Genomic DNA, 18,941 nt, shown 5'->3' on the forward strand with positions numbered 1-18,941 from the left:
AGTTAAAAACCCTGTAGAAGAGTGGCTATCAAAACTGCCCGGAGAAGAAAAGGAACCCCAAGAATAAGAGCTATTAGGTTCTGCTCCTGCACCCTTTTGTATCCACCTTATGTATAACACACTGACAGACCCTAAATTATATCACCACATAGTACAATATCGAAACTAATTTAAGGCAAGGCAATGGTATAGTGTGCGGAGTCATGTCACAGCAGATGATCCTCTCTGTTCACATCCAAGAATCCTCCCTAAAAGCATATTTCTGATTTGCGGAGGGAGAGCGTGGGCAGGGATCCCATCTCGCCTTCAAGGAGGACCGTGTACCTTTGTGAAGCTGTTCCTGTTAGCACCTAACCAAACCCAAATTAAAAAGTGGATTTGAAAAGAAAATTCAACCCACAAAATTTACAAAAGCAGCACTGGCATTTTAGATCCAAATTGTGATTCTGACTTTTTTCATTGGGCAAAATCAAAAAAAGAATTGCTGTATCCATATTTCTTCCATGGGTTGCAGCTGCCCAGGCATTAGGTGAATAAGGACAGTTAGAATGCTGGGTAGTGAAACAGGCTAACTTAACATCCACTGCCCTCAGCTCCCTCCTTGAAGACGAAGAAATTACCAGACAAGCTAGCCTCCAGAACAGGGTGGCTATAGACTTCCTTTTGCTTCTGCATGGACATGAATGCCAGGAGTTTGAAGGACTTTGCTGTTTAAACTTGACCTCAAAAGCTCCCAACGTCCATGGAGCCCTCCGAGATATGAAAAACTTGATTGGACAGGTGAAACAAGGATCAGAGGACTGGTTCAGTGAGCTGTTCAAAGGCTGGGGACTCACAGGATGGTGGACTTCAATAATCAAAACAATCTTGTTGTTTTTTGTGGTTTTGTTTTTGATTGTGTTAGCATTTGGAATTGTCCATTGTTTAATTTTAAAAGCCCTTAGTAGTGTAATTTCTACTACCTCAGAAGCTAACCACATGGAACTAGCCGACAGAAACTAATCTAATCTGCCCACCAATTGAGTGGTGGGCAAGCTCACGGTAAAACACAAAATAAGCTAGAGTTTTTTTCTTCTTTCTCCTTTTTGTATAACAGAAAAGGGTGAGGTGTTGTAGTGCATCTAAAAATCACAGTATGTCCCAAAGGAAAAACTCACCCTCAGTCTGTGTAATGTTAGTCCCTACCTGAAAACCGTTTCTCCTTTCCCCTGTCCCATTGGCTGTAACTTCCCTGTGTCCCCTGATCACCCCCACCCCCTAGTATAAGAGATAAGACCCAGAGCATTTTGGCCTCTTTCTTGCCCTGGATGGACGACATGCAATAAACCCAGGATTATTCCAAGCAAGTCTGAGCCTCCTGTGTCTAGATACTTTTAGTCCGTGTTGTATCCACTCCAGGACCACTCCCCCGCCCATGTTCCGTGAAGAGCAGTGCCTCCACACCAGGGGGGGTAGAACAAAGGGGTCCTCCGGGAGAAGATTGCAACAAGGAACCTGTTCAAGGCCCCACCGTCTTTACTGACGGTTCCGGGAGGACTGGGAAAGCCATTGCTACCTGGAAGGACAGATCTGAGTGGCAGGTTCTGGAAAATCATGAGGATGGGTCGGCCCAATTGGTGGAATTATGGGCTGCTGTCATGGCATTTCAGAAGTTTTCCCAGGAACCTTTCAATCTGGTCACAGATTCCATCTGTGTGGCTGACATAGCCCAGCGGTTGGGTCATTCAGTTTTGAAGGAGGTCAATAATCCTGCCTTGTTTCATTTACTGGAGGCCCTGTGGTGTGCCATTCAGGCCCTGATACATCCATTTTACGTTTTGCATGTGAGGAATCAAACAAATTTCCCAGGGTTCATTGCCGAAGGTGATGCAAGGGATGACAAGTTGGCTAACCCTGCGTGGGTTGCACCTCAGACTGATACGCTCCAGCAGGCCAAGGCATCACATGGGTTTTCCACCAGAATGCACATACTTTGCAGAAGCAGTTTTGATTTACGTCAGCTGAGGCCCATGACATTGTTGAGCCTTCTGATGACTGTCATGTGCTTGCTGCACCTTTGCCTGCAGGTGTAAACACCAGAGGCCTTAGGGACTTGGAGCTTTGGCAGATGGATGTCACCCAAGTTGCCAAGTTTGGTCGGCTCTGGTATGTGCACGTCAGTGTGGACACTTTCTTCTCTACAATGTGGGCTTCTGCTCACACAGGAGAAAAGACCCGCGACGTCATTGTCCACTGGAGGCAGGCCTTTGCCGTTTTAGGCATACCTTCTACTGTGAAGACCGATAATGGTCCTGCTTACTCCTCTCAGTAGGTTCGAAAGTTCCTGCTGTTGTGGGGTGTGCCACACAATTTTGGTATCCCTCATTCTCCTACAGGTCAGGCTATTGTGGAACATGCTCATGGTACACTAAAGCGAGTTCTACAGAAGCAGAAACGGAAAATGCAGGGTGAGACCCCCCACAGTTGGTTGGAAAAAGCTTTGTACACCCTCAATCACCTCATGGTGCCTCAGGACTCTAACAACCAGGTCATATTGAACCATCACCTTTCATTGCGGGCTTTGGATGAGATGCATCAGCCTCGAGTGAAGGTTCGAGTGAGGAATTTAGTCACCAAACAGTGGGAAGGTCCTTTTGACCTTATCGCTTCAGGGCGCGGGTATGCTTGAGTATCCACAGATACTAGGGTACACTGGGTACCTGCAAAATGAGTTCACCCTGACCTGCGACCAGAAAGGCAGCATCCGGCCGACAAGTGTGTTGGAGCCCATGACCAAATTGTAAGTCATCCAATAGATGGGCCATCGGATGATGTCTCAGATGCAGATGACGTGAGTGATCACCCTGATGGCCCATCCACAAGCAGACATTAATGCCGGACATGTTTTCATTTTTTGTAATGGAGAAAGGGTGAGTTATCACCCTGAATCTACAAGCCTTCTGATATTGTTTGTAACACTGTTTGTCTTTCTCTTTTATTTTTCTTTTGAGTGTTTAAGATATTGTTCGTTTTCTCTGTTCATTTTTCTTTTCTTTTTTTCTTTTTTAAAAAGACAGGGTGAGATGTCGCCTTGAGAATCAGGCCTTTTGATATTGTTTTCCCCACGTGCTCCTGGAGCGCTACAGGTCTCTGCGACCCCGGGTAGTGGAACCAGCCTGAGCTGGTTGGGACAGTGCCCAACGAGGCTAATGTTTGCATCCTGAGCAAATGACTTCCAGGCAAGCAGCCAGGTGGGCCGTTAGGACAGGTTTCTGAACTGGGAAACAGGCCCTCTACTAAAGAGGACAAATTGTGCGTTCTGTGAAGCTTCATTTGTTGACTGGCAGGTGGAATCCTCCGCTGCAGGCAACTTGGGTTGCTTCGGCTTTTGACCCTTCTTTCTCTGCATTGCGAGCAGCTGTGAAAGATTCTCAGTTGCAGACAGCTTCCTTTGCCTCCCCCGGCTCCTGCGTTGCCATCTGCAGACTCTGCACAACCGTCTCCACTGCCACCCTCCCTGTCGTCGGGGTCGGTCCTCATGGTGCAGCCAGCAGGGCTTGTCATTCTGCCCGCACCATCCGCCGTTGCTGCCTCCCCCCGCTTCGGTGCTTCCAGCCCATCCAGACTTCTGAAGACATAGAATACCTCCGCTGTGGTTCAGTTTCCCTTGGGAGAGCAGGCAGGCAGTGCAGGCCAGTCCACTCTTGCTCGATACAGCTTTGCACGCAACACCGTGGCCCCGAAGTTGAGAGGAAGTTGGACAAAATACCTTGTAAGAGAGGTTTGTTTTTGTCAGTGCCCAATTCTTTCCCTCGCCCCCCATGGTGCTGCTGGCAGAGGCTTTCCCCCGCTCCAGTGTCGGAGAAAGGTGGGGCGGCCAGCCGAGCAAGGCAGTTGAGAGACAGCGGCTCGGGTTTCTCAGTCAAACACACACCCCCCCCCCCGCATCAGCGCGGCATGGCAGGAGCCGCCACTGTAGTGTTAAGACACAGCGCAGCGGGGGGCTGGGTGCAGCTCCGCCGCTACTAGGAGTGGGTCTGCCAAGGGGAACCATGACTTGGCCCGCCACCCCCCCACTCCTCCCTTCCCCTGGGGGTGGCAAAAGGGGGCTGTTGGCTCTCTGATGCAGACAGGAGGCGGGCGAGAGGCTGCAGGAGGAGCCGAATGGACAGCAGTCACTCAGCTCTTCGCCTGCACTTGTCCCACACGCCCTCCCCTTTTCTTCTTAGGGCATCTCTACTAAAGAAGCAACCTTTGTTGCACTTTTGCAGATAACACAAATTGGTTTTGTCAGGAAAATTAAGCCACAAACACCAGAGCTTTATGTCCAAAAAGGAGACAGAGGAGTCCTTTTACTTTATTTGAATAAAGAGAGAGGCCATGGGCCATTGCCCTGTGGTCTCTCAATTTTTGGAGGGCGCAGCCTCCTTTTTATCCTAATTTCCCGGTCACATGTCCGTCTCTTTTTCCCCATTGGCTGAGGTACAGACTTCCCGGAATGCCTAAGATTCCCCTCTAATGTATGCAGACAGCAACCTCAGGTTCTCATCCAGCGAAGCAGCAGGATTCTGGGGACCAGCATCAAACACCAACAGAGACGGGCTCCCTTTCATGAAACCATTTATTCAATATAGGAACAAACTCAGGTCCAGAACAGAGAGCCCCGAACAGAGGCACAGCAGGGGTTTTTGAGGGACAGAACCGAGGGTTTACACCTTTGAGGGTGGAGTTCATGGTCAGGGACCAGTAGAAGCACACCAAGGGAGAATCCCCCAGGGATTCAAACCCAATCAGAACACCTGGTCCGCCCTTCTCAAGGGGTTTGGGGTGGAACAATGTTAACTCTTTGTCTCCCTGAGGCACACTGCCACAACCCCCCTCTTAATTCTTGTGAAATTCATGATGTTTCCCCATTGTCCCTTTCATGTTTCACTCAATCAGTGGAATCCATCCCATTGTTTCTTTTATCTCTCAGTGATGGTTTCATCTTATCACCAGACCCACAGCTTGTTTGTAAAGACAAACCTGTCATTCCTCTCAGTTTAAGTGTGATCTCAGCACTCTAAGATAGTTATTACTGATATATTGATTAAATAATGTGAATTTACTGATATGATATTGTTAAATTACAGTTTTATAGCCAGCTTCTCCTCATATGCTTTGCTTTTTGTCTGTAATTGCCTATAAGACACGCGTCACTAAAGGATTTTTTCCTTGTTTTCTAGTTGTTTATGCTACTTTTTGCACTGGCTTGCTGGTTTGATGTAGTGCTGTCATCATGATTTTTAAGTATTTTTCAGATTTCCAAGAAATATTATCTGAGCTTTGTAGAATGCCTCTTCTTCCCTGAGGGATTGGGATGCTGTTCCAGTTCTGGTCACACCCCACTCCGAGAGTTTGCTGAGTTCAAAGCACCCTTATCCTGACAGAATTTCAGAGGAGACCAGTTATTAAGGGCTCATTTAGTTTTTACCCCAAGATACTTAAGAACCTTGTTTTAAAATTCGTGTAGGGGATTCTTTTCCAGTCAGGACAGGCACTGGCCATGCCTTAGCTTTCTCTGGATGGGAATTGCCAAAAGGCCCAGATGTTTCTGCAGCAAAAATGACATACGAGTTCTTTGACTTGGTAATTTGACCTCTAAATATAACAGCTGAATCGATCCTTGGAGTGACCTGAGACCCTCGCCTGGGAGAGGTGTTCAGGTCTTCTCACTAGAAAGAAACACTTTAGTTGTTTGCAGTTTCTGGGCTGATCAAATATATAGACAACAGATAAATTTGAACAATGTAACACTTATATTAGAAAATTGGAAAATGAATTATCAAATCTAAATTTTGATTGACTAACAACAGTAAAGCCTAATAAATTTATTATCTTAGGAGAAGATATGCCTCTGTTTTATCATACGCAGGTTCAAGCAGTCACCTCAGACACCCATCACCCTCGAGGAGTGAAAAGGGACACATTGCATAGCCTTTGTGGCCAGAACAACAGAAGAGTGACTGCAAAAGAGACAATCATGTGTCTGAAAATTATAGAGACAAGCTGACAACAAAAGCCCTGTGTCAGCATCCTGGTACCATGTTTCCACTAACCTTCTTCAGTTGTTCCCTGTTTCAGGATTCAAGAAGACATCTAGTGATGCTAAAGATCAATGTCTTCAGCTGATAGACTTTTCCATGAGTTTCATTTATTTTGACTCTAAACCAAAAATTATTAATTTTCTAAAAAATATAATTGTATTTCATGTAATAGCTCACATGCCTTTGTTGTGCTTTGTAGTTACCAAGGACTGTGGTTTTACTTTGTGGAAACTGGGATCATGCAGATCTTTGGGAATCAGGTTCATCAAGCAAATTCCTACATTGATATTACTGTTTTCATCACCAATTGAGATTTACATCCTACAGGTATCATTGGCCAATTGAGTGAACAAGGGTCAAAAAAAAAAACCAAAAGCAAAAACCAGCAGCAATGTTGTCTGAATTAATTGCTCATTGGATAAGCAAGTGCCGTTAATGGTGTTTGCAATTAATGGCAGCTAATCCTGCAAAAATTGTTCTTCCAATATAGCAGGAAGACTTAATGAATCTTTGCTAACAGCAACAGTGGTCATTTGCAAAATATGCCGCAAATTTTCAGGGCAGATTGCTTATCACCTGCCCAGTCATAAAATATTGATATTGATAAAATCAGCTGTCACTGTTGGACACAAAGTGAGTCACACAGACGTAGCTCGTGGTGGGGTGAAAGAAAGAGACTTTTATTTTTTTTTCTTAGTATTTATAAGTTTCTGACCACGGCCAGAGATTGGATAGTCAGGTTAACACCTTTCCAACTGCACTGGCCGTGAGAGACGTTCATCAAAAGACGTGTATCAGAAAGAATGTATACATATTTATGTTTACAGTCACTGTCTTGGGAATGTTTTTAGAAACTATGTCAACAAGATCGAAAAACTGAGTTTTCAGGGCAACAATCAACCAATTTGTCATTGCGGACAAAAATAGCTGGATGCCAGTACAAGGACCACCGTCTTTTACTGACAGCTTAGAAAAAGAGGAAAAGCCATTGCTACCTGGAAGGATGAATCTGACTGGCAAGTGCTAGATGGTCACAAACCAGGCTCAGCCTAGTTGGTTGAACTGAGGGCTGCTGCCATGGCATTCTAAAAATTTCTTCAAGTATCCCTGAATTTGCTCATTGAATCTGCTTATATAACAGACATAACCAAATGTTTGGAATGTTCACTTCCGAAAGAGGTCAATAATGCAGCCTTGTTTCATTATTGAAAACTTTTGTGCAATTCAAGTCTAAATTTATCTATATTACATCCTGCACATTTGGAGTCACTCGAATTTACCAGGTTTCATAATAGAAGGTAATCCCAGGGCTGACAAGTTAGCTAATCTTACATGGGTAGCACCTCAGCCTGGCAAATTGTGCGAGTCAAAGTGTTGCATGATTCTTCATCAAACTACACATACTCTGCAAAAGTAGTTTCAATTAATGCCAACTGAGACTCGTGACATTGTCAGTTCTTGAGCTGACTGTGATGGACTCACTGTACCTTCACCAGTGGGGGTAAACCCCAGAAACCTAAAAACATTGCAGCTTTGGCAAACTGATGTCACTCATATTGCTGAATTTGGCCGATTATAAGTATGCGCATGTGTCTATTGACACCTTCCCCTCTGCTATGTGGGCATCTGCTCATACCAGGGAAAAGAGACACGATGCTATTGCCCACTGGAAGTTAGTTCTGGTAATCTTAGATATACCTTCTTTTGTGAGTTGCACAAATTTAGTATTCCACATTCTCCAACTGGTCAAGCCAGTGTTGAACGCACTCATGGAACTTTAAAGCGTGTTCTAAAAATAAAAAAAGGGGAATGCCTGGAGAAACCCTGCACAGTCTATTGGGCAAGGTTGTATATACAATTAATTTTGTTATAGTGCCACAAAATTCAAATAATCCTGTCATTTCAAATTACTCTCCTTTGTTGCAATTTCCGGTCGAAATGCACCTGCCTAGAGCGAGGGTCTGGGTAAGGGATCTAACCACTAATAAGTGGAAAGGCCTGTATGAGCTTGTTGCTTAGGGTCTCAGGTATGCAGACGTTTCCACAGATGCTGGGGTACAGTGGATGCCTTCAGGGTGTGCTCGCCCTGACCTGTGATGCCAGGGAAGAGTGTGGTCAACAGGCAACTTTTGAATGATGATCAGGATGCCAATTGTCATTCAGACAATTTGTCTGCAAGTAGAGAATGAGTATTCTATCTCTTCCTTTGTTTCTAGAGTAGTGAATGTTGACAAGTTAGATGGCCAGTTCTTTGAGCAGACTAGTGTTGTTTCTTTATGGTAACTGACTCCTTGCCAGAATGAACAGCAAGACTTGACGTTGGTGCATGGATGTGATTGTGAAGAATTCGATAGCATGTGCCAGAGAATCTCCCTGACCATTCTCAGTGTTTGATTGAAGTTCTATCTAGTAATTGTCAAGTAACTGAAGGGACCTCTGGTGCTGTGTTTGTTGTCTTTCCTGCAAGGGCCCTGCATGAGATTACAGACACTGCCTTCTGCCATATATAAAAAAAGGGTGAGGTGTGGGAACTGACAGTGTTCAAATAAGAGATTTTCAGGCTTCAGGCACTAGCTTGAGCCTGTGGGAAAGTCAAGTACACAACTGTCGTGGTTTTAAACCAGTAACTAAAAAAATTACTTATTTCTTGCTGTGAGATATGGATTAGAGCAAGAGCAAAACAGGCTCAAAACTTAAAAGGAATAAAGACAGTTTTTTAACAAACTACAAGAACAAGAACACCAGAACAAACTTCCAGAAAACCCTTTAATCTCCCACCACTTGACCATTTCTTTGTATACATGACAACGTAGAGATAAAAAACTTTAGAACTTTGGTGGTCAAAAACAGTCTCAAATTCTTGCTACAGTCTTTTCATCAGTCTTTGTAGAGAAACAGAAGTCTCCTTCTGCTAACTTATGGAGTTTTTCACAAGGAAACTATTTCTATTATAGTTTCTATGGTTCTGATGTCAGCTGCCCGGAAATCTGTCATCAGTTCTTCTCCTCCCATTTCACATCACTCTGAGGTGTGTATGGGCCATGTGTTTAGGGATGTCATTTTAAGGATGAGTTATTCAAAGGCAAAAGTCTTCTTCATCAGTCTCTGTGAGCTTTCCTGGAAAGCAGTTTTCTCTTTGCCCCCAAGGCTTCAAAATCTTCACTCTACCCAGTTCCAGCAACTCACAGTATCACAAGTACTCTCTCTCTTCTCAAAAGTCCACACTTTGAACACTCTATTCCTTCCAGTACTCTGTTATGAATTAGAGTCTTTTTTAAACTACTATTGTCCATGTAGAGAATCTCCTTATTCCCTCTCTCCTATTTAAAACTTAACTCTTTTCTTCACTGTTTTTGGTGGTTTTATGATGTTTTTATATTGATTGTCTCTCTCTTTCTCTATCTTTCTGAGAAAAAGGAGTAATCTGTACGTTTATCCAGGTAGTAAAAGAATTAAAAGCTTTAGAAAGCTGCAAGAGTTCATAGTGTCAGGTTTTGTCCGGCAGCAAGAACTGAAAACCAAACCAGGATGCCAGCTTTGCTTTCCTTTCCTCCCCCCCCCCCCCCTTTCGTCCTCTGCGGCCTTGTCCGGCCGAGGGAGAGGGGGTGGGGGAAGATGGAGGAGGCTACCACAAAGCCTTGTTACCTTCTCAAAAGCCGGAAACAAAAGAGGACAAGAGAACTCTGACTGTGCTTCTTAAGGGGGTGTTCATAGGTTGAATTCACTTTTTAATGGTCGAATCTGCTGTCAGTTTTAGAAATGACTGATAACTGGTCAGGAGAAAAGACTCCCATCAGCCACCAGCAGTTTCAACTTCCTTAACTCTCAAAACCACCTTAAAGGTAAAGCTACCCCATGACAACACAACATGGACAGATCTGACACAAGGATTCAAGAACAGTCCTACTTTATTTGGAAATGAACTGGCTAAAGAAGTGGAAGTTTGGAAAAGGGAAAATGAAAATGCGACCGTTCTTCAATATGTTGATGATATTCTGATTGTGACAGCTACAATTGAGAATTGCATAAACTTTACTATCAATTTGCTAAATTTCTTTGGACTAGCAGGTTATCACATGTCCAAGAAGGAGGCCCAGATAGTGAAAACTCATGTCTTATGTCTGGAGTTTACTATTTCACAAAGACAACAGAGCCTGGGGACTGAGAGGAAGAAGCCTCAGACTGAGAGAGGGCTCTGTGCTTTCTTGGAAATGGCTGGTTCATGTTGCTTGTGGAGTCTGAAATATGGAGTAACAGTAAAACCTTTATACAACACCATTAATTTTTATTTTTTTTTTTACCAAATTTTTGATAACAGTTTTGGTAACCCAGATGAGACATACTCCTGAATTTCAGAAAGGGACTTGGGGGTGCTGGTAGACACCCAGCTGAATATGAGCCAGCAGTGTGCCCTGGTGGCCAAGAAGGCCAACGGCATCCTGGCCTGTATCAAGAATAGTGTAACCATCAGGAGCAGGGAGGTCATTCTTCCCCTGTACTCAGCACTGGTGAGGCCACACCTTGAGTTCTATGTCCAGTTCTGGACCCCTCAGTTTAGGAAGGATGTTGAGACACTGGAGCATGTCCAGAGGAGGGCAACAAGGCTGGTGAGGGGCTTAAAACACAAGCCCTATGAAGAACGGCTGAAGGAGCTCAGGTTGTTTAGCCTGGAGAAAAGGAGACTCAGAGGTGGCCTTATCACTCTCTACAACTTCCTTAAAGGAGGTTGTAGTCAGGTAGGGGTTGGTTTCTTTCACCAGACAGCAACCAACAGAATGAGAGGACCCAGTCTCAAGTTGTGCCAAGGGAAATTTAGGTTGGACGTTAGGAAAAAGTTCTTCACATAAAGAGTAATAAAATACTGGAATGGTCTGCCTGGGGAGGTAGTGAAGTCACCATCTCTGGATGTGTTTAAAAAAAGACCGGATATGGCACTCAGTGCCATGGTTTATTTGAGGTATTAGGGCATCGGTTGGACCCTATGATCTTGAAGTTCTCTTCCAACCTGGTGATTCTGAGATTCTGTGATTGAATGGATCTGACGGATTGAAGGACCTCCAGCCAGCACTGAGGGATTCTTGGGGAGAACTTTTGATCCCCGGTGTGAAGGAAATAGAAGCAAGACCCCTGGTAAGATAAAGACATTCTTTACTTTACTTTAAAAGTGTTAACTGTTAGCCTGCTTGTAAGGCCCAGCAAAAGCTTTGCAGGGTTGGGTTTAAAGGTACCTAAGGTGGGAACAAAGAAGGGTTGTTTTTGGATAGGACAAAAAAAAATATGGTGTTGACCACGGCCAGAAAGCAGATGGAGGGGGCACATGCTAATAGAGACAGAAGGAACTATAGATCAGAATTGTCCTTCAACAGATCTTTAGTGGGACCCTCATTTACCAGGGCCCTGAGATTGTTTAACAAGGTACTAGAGATGGGTATCATTTGGTGTAAAGTATGCTATACCAAAAGCCACGAACTGGTCAAAACTCTATGAGGTAAAGCAGGACTACTGAATCCCCCATGACTTTCATGGAATGATTGAAAGTCACTTCCAGAAAATATACTAATCTGGATCCTGAGAATCCAGAGGAGGCCATACAGTTAGCAACTATCTTTACAGGGCAGTCAACCCTGGATATTAGAAGGAAACTCCAGAAACTGGAAGGAGCGGAGTTGCATGACTTAGGAAAGTTGTTGGATGAAGCTTAGAAACCATATCACAACAAGGACAGGGAAAAAGAACTATGGCAGACTAGAAGGAAAAACAAGAGACTTGAGAACCTACTTGCTACTCTAAGGGGTGCTAAGGGATCTCTGGAGAGGGCTAAGAGACCAGCCAACAGGGGAGGGGAAAGACGGGGTGGGGGGGAACAAGGGAAAGGGGAAGAGGGATGCTCCCACTGTTTCGCTGACAACGATTAGGTAAAGACCAATGTGCACTCTGCAAGGAAAAGGGGCATTGGAAGCAAGAATGCTCCCAGGCTGGGAAGTTAGACCCAGCTTTACAGGCTGTTACATTACAAGAAGAACATTGATGGGAACCAGGGAATTTTACCTCACCTGAACCCCTGGTTACATTGAGGCTGGGGAAAGAAGTGTAATAATTGGTAGATACAGGGGCAACTTATTCTGTATCAAATACATGTAAAGGGAAACTTTATTAAAGATCTGGTAAATATAATTGGTGCCACACTGTTGCCCTGAAAATTAAACCTTCTGATCTTGTTTTCATAGTTTCTAACCACTTTCCCAGGAAAGTAACTATAAGCATAGATGTTTATACATTCTTTTAAAGAAACGTCGTTTGATGGACGTTTCTCATGATCAGTGTAATTGGGAAGGTCGTAACCTAACTATCTAATCCCTGGTCATTGTCGAGAATCTATAAATACTGGAGTCACGGAAATATAATCGTTCTTTTTCCCTATCATACATTGAGCCGTGTCTGTGTGAATAATTTCGTGTCCTACAGCGACATCTGGTGACCTTCGAGATGTGTTGCAGGTAACGGTAGTAGTGTCCTTTTGGTGAGTTTCTGTGCGATGGCCTCTCTCAGGTTCTCCCCGATGGATGCCCTGGTTAGGGAATTTTGGCGTGCTGTACTAGATAGGAAGGGGATTGACGTTTTGGATGCTGATTTTCAGAAATTGTACTCTTATGGGTGAGCTGAGGGGTTTTTTCCTATGGTTGAGGCAGCTTTTTCTAAGCAGGCTTGGAATGCATTGGGAGATTCCCGAGTTCAGGAGACGCCCGCAAGGTTTAATGCTGAAATAGCTCGGCTCCTGGTGATCTGGCAGCAGTGTGACTGCGCTCTGGAGAGCTGTGAGTCCTCTTCTGCTAGTTCAGTTGCTGTTTTCTCTGACTTGGATGAAGGGGACGGCATAGATTCCAGCTTTGGGAGCGGTGTGGAGTTCTCCCCTTCCCCCCGTGGCGCGGGGCAGGGGGAGGGCTGTGTCTCGGATTCCAAGGTCGACCCCTCCCCCGGGTTACTGGGACCCCCCAGCAGTTTAGGCCCCGACCAGCAGGCTCTCAGGGGCTCCAGGGAGCTGATGGGCTTAGCCCCGCCTCACCCGGCACCCAGGAGGCTGAAGCATGGGGCGGGGTCGCCTTCCCTGTGTGCATTTCTGGCGCAAGGGGGGGCGGGAGCTGCCAGAGCAGGGGCCCACACTCCCTCCTGAAGGCAGAGTCAGGGATGATTCCGTGTCCTCATTGTGGCGGGGCTGTGCCCTATCCCACAGGGGTTGACGTGGCGGGCCCGGGCTCGGCGTCGACTGCTACGCATGCCCAGGGGGGGCAGTCCCGGAGGACGGGGGTTTGATTGGCTTTCTCTCAAACCCTGTCCCAGTGGGCGGGGCGTCCATGCCACTCCATGCGGAGCAGCTGGTGCCAACTATTGGGTTTTGCGTCACCAGTGGGCCCCTACTGGGAGCGGTGCCAGACACCTCTCCTCTCGTGCCAGATTCGTTGGGTGGGGGGGGAAGTCTGGGTGCGGCGCAGGTGCCAGACTGGATTCTGCTGGTTCCGTGCTGCTGTGTTCCACTCCTGCAAGTCCGGGATACCCCCTGGTAGCGGGGCGGGGCGGGGCAGTGCCACTGCTCCATGAGCCTCGCCCTTCCCTGCTACTTGTTCTTCCCCCACGCTGGGGGAGGGCCGTGCCGAGCTGGCTCCACCCCATACTGCCTTGGGTTCCTGGGCACCACCCAGGCCCGCAGCTGGAGTGGAGGTGCCTCCATCGTCTCCCGCGGTTGAGTTGGCTGCTGTGGATACGGGTCCTGTGTTGTTTACTCTTGGCATGGGCAGTCAAGAAGCCAGTGGCCCCCAGGGGCAAAGGGCCCTGGGCTGGTGGGGCTTCTTCAGCTGGCTTATGGACTTTATCCCCCTGCCAGACGACCATATGGCAGCATGACCAGACGTGGTTTTCGGAGGCAGTGAGGGCCAAGGTTGACGAGGTGGATGGTTATGATTCTGAGCATAGCCCCCTGGAAGGCCAGGACTCCTCTGATCCTGCTGGTGCTACGACGGCTGTGATGCCGAGCACTGTTGGGATGTCTTCCGGACAGGTACCTGGCCCTGTCTTGGGGGAGTCTGTGAGACAGGATGTAGCAGGCCAGGCCATCCTTCCAGATGGTTATCAGGCATTCCCTGTGCTTCAGGGTGTGACTCAGAGAACCTATCAGCCATTATCCTGGAAAGCCTTGGTGAATCTCCGGGAGACAGCTGAGAAACATGGGTTAGGGTCAAGTCAAGTTATGCAGGCCCTTTGAGGTCTTGTTGGTGATGTCTTGGTACATTATGATATCCAGAGATTAGCCCGTGTTCTTTATCAGATGACTGAATATAATATTTTTGAATCGCAATGGACTCAGTTGGCATGTTGAGTGGTACAGCAGAATACTGCTTTGGGTCAGCAGGGTCCCAGGTGTGCAATCGAATCTGATGCACTGCTGGGCACAGACGGCTTTGCTGACGTTAATAGGCAGGTTGGCCTTGACCCTACTGTGCTTGAGCAATGCAAGGAGACGGGCATGGCAGCGTTAGTGCGGACCATAGAACTGGCCTCCCCAAAGTAGCCTTTTGCAACAGTTGTCCAGGGGGCTGACTAGTCTTTTCTGCAAATTACAAGACTGCTTCTGCAGAGAGGCAGGTGCAGGATCGCGAAATGACACAGCTCTTGCTCAAAAACTTCGCCAGCTCCAACTGTAATGTCATGTGTCAGAGGATCATTGGAATGCTCCCTGGTGATTCCTCACTGCTGCAAATGGCACAGACTTATGTACAGGCAGGTGTCACTGCTGATGAGTTGCTTACCATGGCTGCCATTCTGTGGCTGACTTGGGTGAAGCCTCAGGGTGGATAGTGGCAGCAGGGAAATGCTCAGGCCAGAAAGAAGCAAAAATAAAAAGCGCAGGGGGTATCAACTCCCTTGTTTTTCTGTGCCCGGTATGGAAGACCAAATCCTGTGGCAAATGTATACAAGGCAAAAGTCCATGCAAATGGTCAGCCTTTGTCAGCCTCGGGAAATGGGAAGCAGAGCGCAACGAAGATACGCTCGCAGACACGAGCCTATCTTCACACCCCGGAGCCGATGGAGGTTTGCTTGGCCAGCTCATAGCCAGCACCTGCGACTCAGCAGGCCTTGATGTCTTCACAGCAGACACAGTTGTCTTTGACTCTTGCAGGATGTACAGGGTTCTTTTGGATGCTTTTGGTCCAGTGGGTGAGGGCATGAGTGCTCTTCTTGTGGGGGAGGTCTAGTACCACTACTCAGGGCATCATTGTGCACCTAAGAATCACTGATTCGGACTTCACGGGGTGGATTTATGCCATGGTTTTCACGCTCACCCCCCGTTACTATCCCTGCAGGAACCAGATTTGCTAAACTTGTGCCTTTTAAGTACTGTGTTCGCAGAGCCGAGGACCGGCTGCCACGAGATGGCTGCTTTGGGTCCACTGGGCCGCCTTAGGTTCACTGGACTTCTGTCCTGATGGTCAAGGATCATCCTGAACAGATGTGCAGACTGTCTAACGCTTCCTATACGGTCACTGGTAAACAAACCCATTTGGGAGAACCAGTGGCCCCTCCCTCATGATAAGCTAGTCTCCCTCCATGATTTGGTGCAGGAACAGTTAGACCAGGGTCATCTGGAGCCTTTGACCAGTCCCTGGAACATTCCTGTTCTCTGTATCAAGAAGTTTGGGAAATGGAGGTTGCTACAAGACCTCCAGAAAGTTAATGCTGTGATGGAAAGCACAGAGACGTTGCAGGTTTCCATGACATAACCCACCATGCTTCCCACTGATTGGCCAGTTCTCATCGTGGATCTGAAGGATTGTTTCTTTACAATTCCTTTCTTTACAATTCCGGATGACAACCGAAATTTGCCTTCTCGGTGCCAGCTGTCAGTAATGCTGAGCCTGCACAGAGATATCAATGGAGGGTTTTGCCGCAAGGCATGCAAAATTCACAGGCCATTTGCCAATGGTATGTGGCTCAAGCCCTGTCTGGAGTTTGCAAGCAGTATCCTGATGCTCATCTCTATCTTTATATGGATGACATCTTGGTGGCTGCGCCCACCCAGAATGACTTGCAGCGGATACAGCCTCAGCTGCTCACTGCCTTGCACTCTCATGGGCTGCAAGTGGCTCCAGAAAAGGTTCAGCAACAACCTCCTTGAAAATATTTGGGAGTCAAAATTTTGGAACGAACAGTCCAACATCAGGAGGTGCAATTTGTGTATTCATTGAAGACACTGAATGATGTCCAAAAATTGGTGGGTGTCGTTACTTGGTTGTGTCCCTATTTGGGACTGACCACTATGCAAATGTCTCCCTTGTTTGGTCTGTTAAAGGGAGACTCTGATTTAAAGTCACCTCGGATACTGACCCCAGAGGCATGGCAGGTGCTGGAGGAGATTCAGAGAGCAGTTTCTGCTTGTCAGGTTTATCGCATTGATCCTTCCATTGATGTCACTGTTTTCATTACCACTGCATATTTGCATCCCACAGGTATCATTGGCCAATGGAATGATGAGTGGTCCGATCCCTTGCATGACCTGGTGTCGTAGTTTAGGGCAAATTTGGGAGAGAACCCCAGGACACCTGGAATGGGTCTTCTTACCACATCAGCCGCAGAAGACGGCAACTGCATTGTTTGAGCTGATAGCTTGCTTGATAGTCAAATGAGGGCAACAGCATTTGCAATTGATGGGTGCGGATCCCGCAAAGATTGTGCTCCCAGTACCATGGGAGGACTTTTACTGGTGCTTTGTGAACAATATTTCCCTGCAAAATGCTCTGGAAAACTTTCTGGGCAGATCACCTATCATCTCCTCAGCCACAAGCTATTGCCAGTGGCAAAATTCACTGAAATTTCTTTGCGGCCCAAAAATAGTCAGGAACCTGTGCAAGAACCCACTGTCTTTACTGATGGTTTGGGAAGGAATGGGAAGGCCATTGCTACCTGGAAGGATGGATCTGAGTGGCAGGTTTTGGAGAGTCATGAGGACGGGTCGGCCCAATTGGTGGAATTACGGGCTGCTGTCATGGCGTTTCAGAAGTTTTCCCAGGAACCTTTCAATCTGGTCACAGATTCCATCTGTGTGGCTGACATAGCCCAGCGGTTGAGTCATTCAGTTTTGAAGGAGGTCAATAATCCTGCCTTGTTTCATTTACTGGAGGCCCTGTGGTGTGCCATTCAGGCTTGGGTGCATCCGTACTACGTTCTGCATGTGAGGAGTCATACCCATTTGCCAGGGTTCATTGCAGAAGATAATGCGAGGGATGACAAGTTGGCTAGCCCTGCCTGGGTTGCACCTCAGACTGATTGTCGTGGTTTTAAACCAATAACTAAGAAAATTACTTATTTCTTGCTGTGAGATATGGATTAGAACAAGAGCAAAACAGGCATAAAACTTAAAAGGGAAAAAAAAGAAAGTTTATTGACAAACTACAATAAGAACACCAGAATAAACTTCCAGAAAAACCTTTTCATCCCCTGTCTACCCACTATTCCCTTGTTCACATGACAACAGAGACAAAAACTTTGGAACTTTGATGGTTAAAACAGTCCCAATTCTTGCTACAGTCTTTTCACCAGCCTTTATAGAGAAACAGAAGTTTCTTCCTGTTAATTTATGGAGTTTCTCACAAGAAAAACTATTTTTGTTATAGTTTTCCATTGCTCTAATGTTAGCTGCCCAGAGCTGCTGTTATTAGAGCCCACTCCTCCCATTTTCACATCACTCTCAAGTGTGTATGGGCCATGAGTCTAGGGATGGGATTTTTAAGGATAAGTTATTCAAAGGCAAAAAGTCTTCTTCATCTGTTTCTGTGAGCTTCACTAGAAAACAGTTTTCTCATTGCCTCTCAAGGCTTCAAATCTTCCAGCACTTCACTGTACCATAATTACTCTGCTTTTTTACTCAAAATTTACACTTTGAACACTCTATTCCTCCCTATTTACTGTCATGAATTAAAGGAGTGTTTTTAAGACCTTATTGTCCATTTCCATAGTTTTAACAGAAAGATATTTCAGCTTAATTAAAGCATCTTCTTAATTCTCTACCTTTTCTGAAGCTTCTTTTCTTTCCTGTCACTGGTAGTTTATAAAGTCTCTTTTCATGTTGATCACTCTCTTTTTCTCTGTCTGGATAAAAAGATTAATCCGCAAGTCTCATCTGGGTAATGAAAGAGTTAAAATCTTGCCCAGGCTGTTGTAGGTAGTTCTGTGGCCTCGGCCGGTGCAGGAGCTGGAGCCGTCTGAGATGGAAAGTTCCTCATGGCTGCTCTGGAGAGTGTAGTCGCCGCGCCCAGCCCGCTGCAGGTCCAGAGCCTCTCTCCTTCTTCACTCAGCAGTTTCTAGTGAATTTAGTTACAGCAAAAAACCTGCAGCCGAGCCAGAGATCGGCTCGGCTCGGCCCGGCCAGAGCCCGGAGAAAACCTTCCGCAGGGCCCGCATCTCCCGGCCGGGAGACGCTGGGCCCAGCCCAGTCCCCGCCCGGCCGCACGGCCTGGGCAGGGAACGGGAGGAGTGGAGCTCCGCCACACTTCCCAGCCAGGAAACAAAGAGAACCAAGAGAGCTCTGGTTTAACACTTTAAGGTAGGGTCCACAAGTTGATCCCACTTTTCAATGGCCTAAACTGCTATCAATTCTCAGCAATGACCGATAATTGGTCAGGAGAAAAGGAAGTGGCGGAAGTGGCGGAAGTGGTGGAAGGAAGTGGCGGAAGGAAGTGGCGGAAGGAAGTGGCGGAAAGAAGTGGCGGAAGGAAGTATCGGAAGGAAGTGGCGGAAGGAAGTGGCGGAAGGAAGGAAGTGGCGGAAGGAAGGAAGTGGCGGAAGGAAGTGGCGGAAGTAAGTGGCGGAAGGAAGTGGCGGAAGGAA

The 18,941-nt window shown here is 46.6% G+C and overlaps 1 protein-coding gene across 1 annotated transcript in view; it reads left to right on the forward strand.

Moving 5' to 3' along the window:
- The window catches only part of LOC148183262 (uncharacterized), a 49,143-nt gene that overhangs the window by 12,939 nt on the left and 17,263 nt on the right, over positions 1-18,941 (forward strand). Inside the window, 1 exon segment of the mRNA XM_088061371.1 lies at positions 13,945-14,118. Coding sequence (XP_087917497.1) covers positions 13,945-14,118 — 174 coding nt within the window.

Source organism: Pseudopodoces humilis, chromosome 12, assembly GCF_049639895.1.
Source record: "Pseudopodoces humilis isolate 2021_Gansu_Grassland_sample_001 chromosome 12, ASM4963989v1, whole genome shotgun sequence".
Classification (NCBI taxonomy): Eukaryota; Metazoa; Chordata; class Aves; order Passeriformes; family Paridae; genus Pseudopodoces; species Pseudopodoces humilis.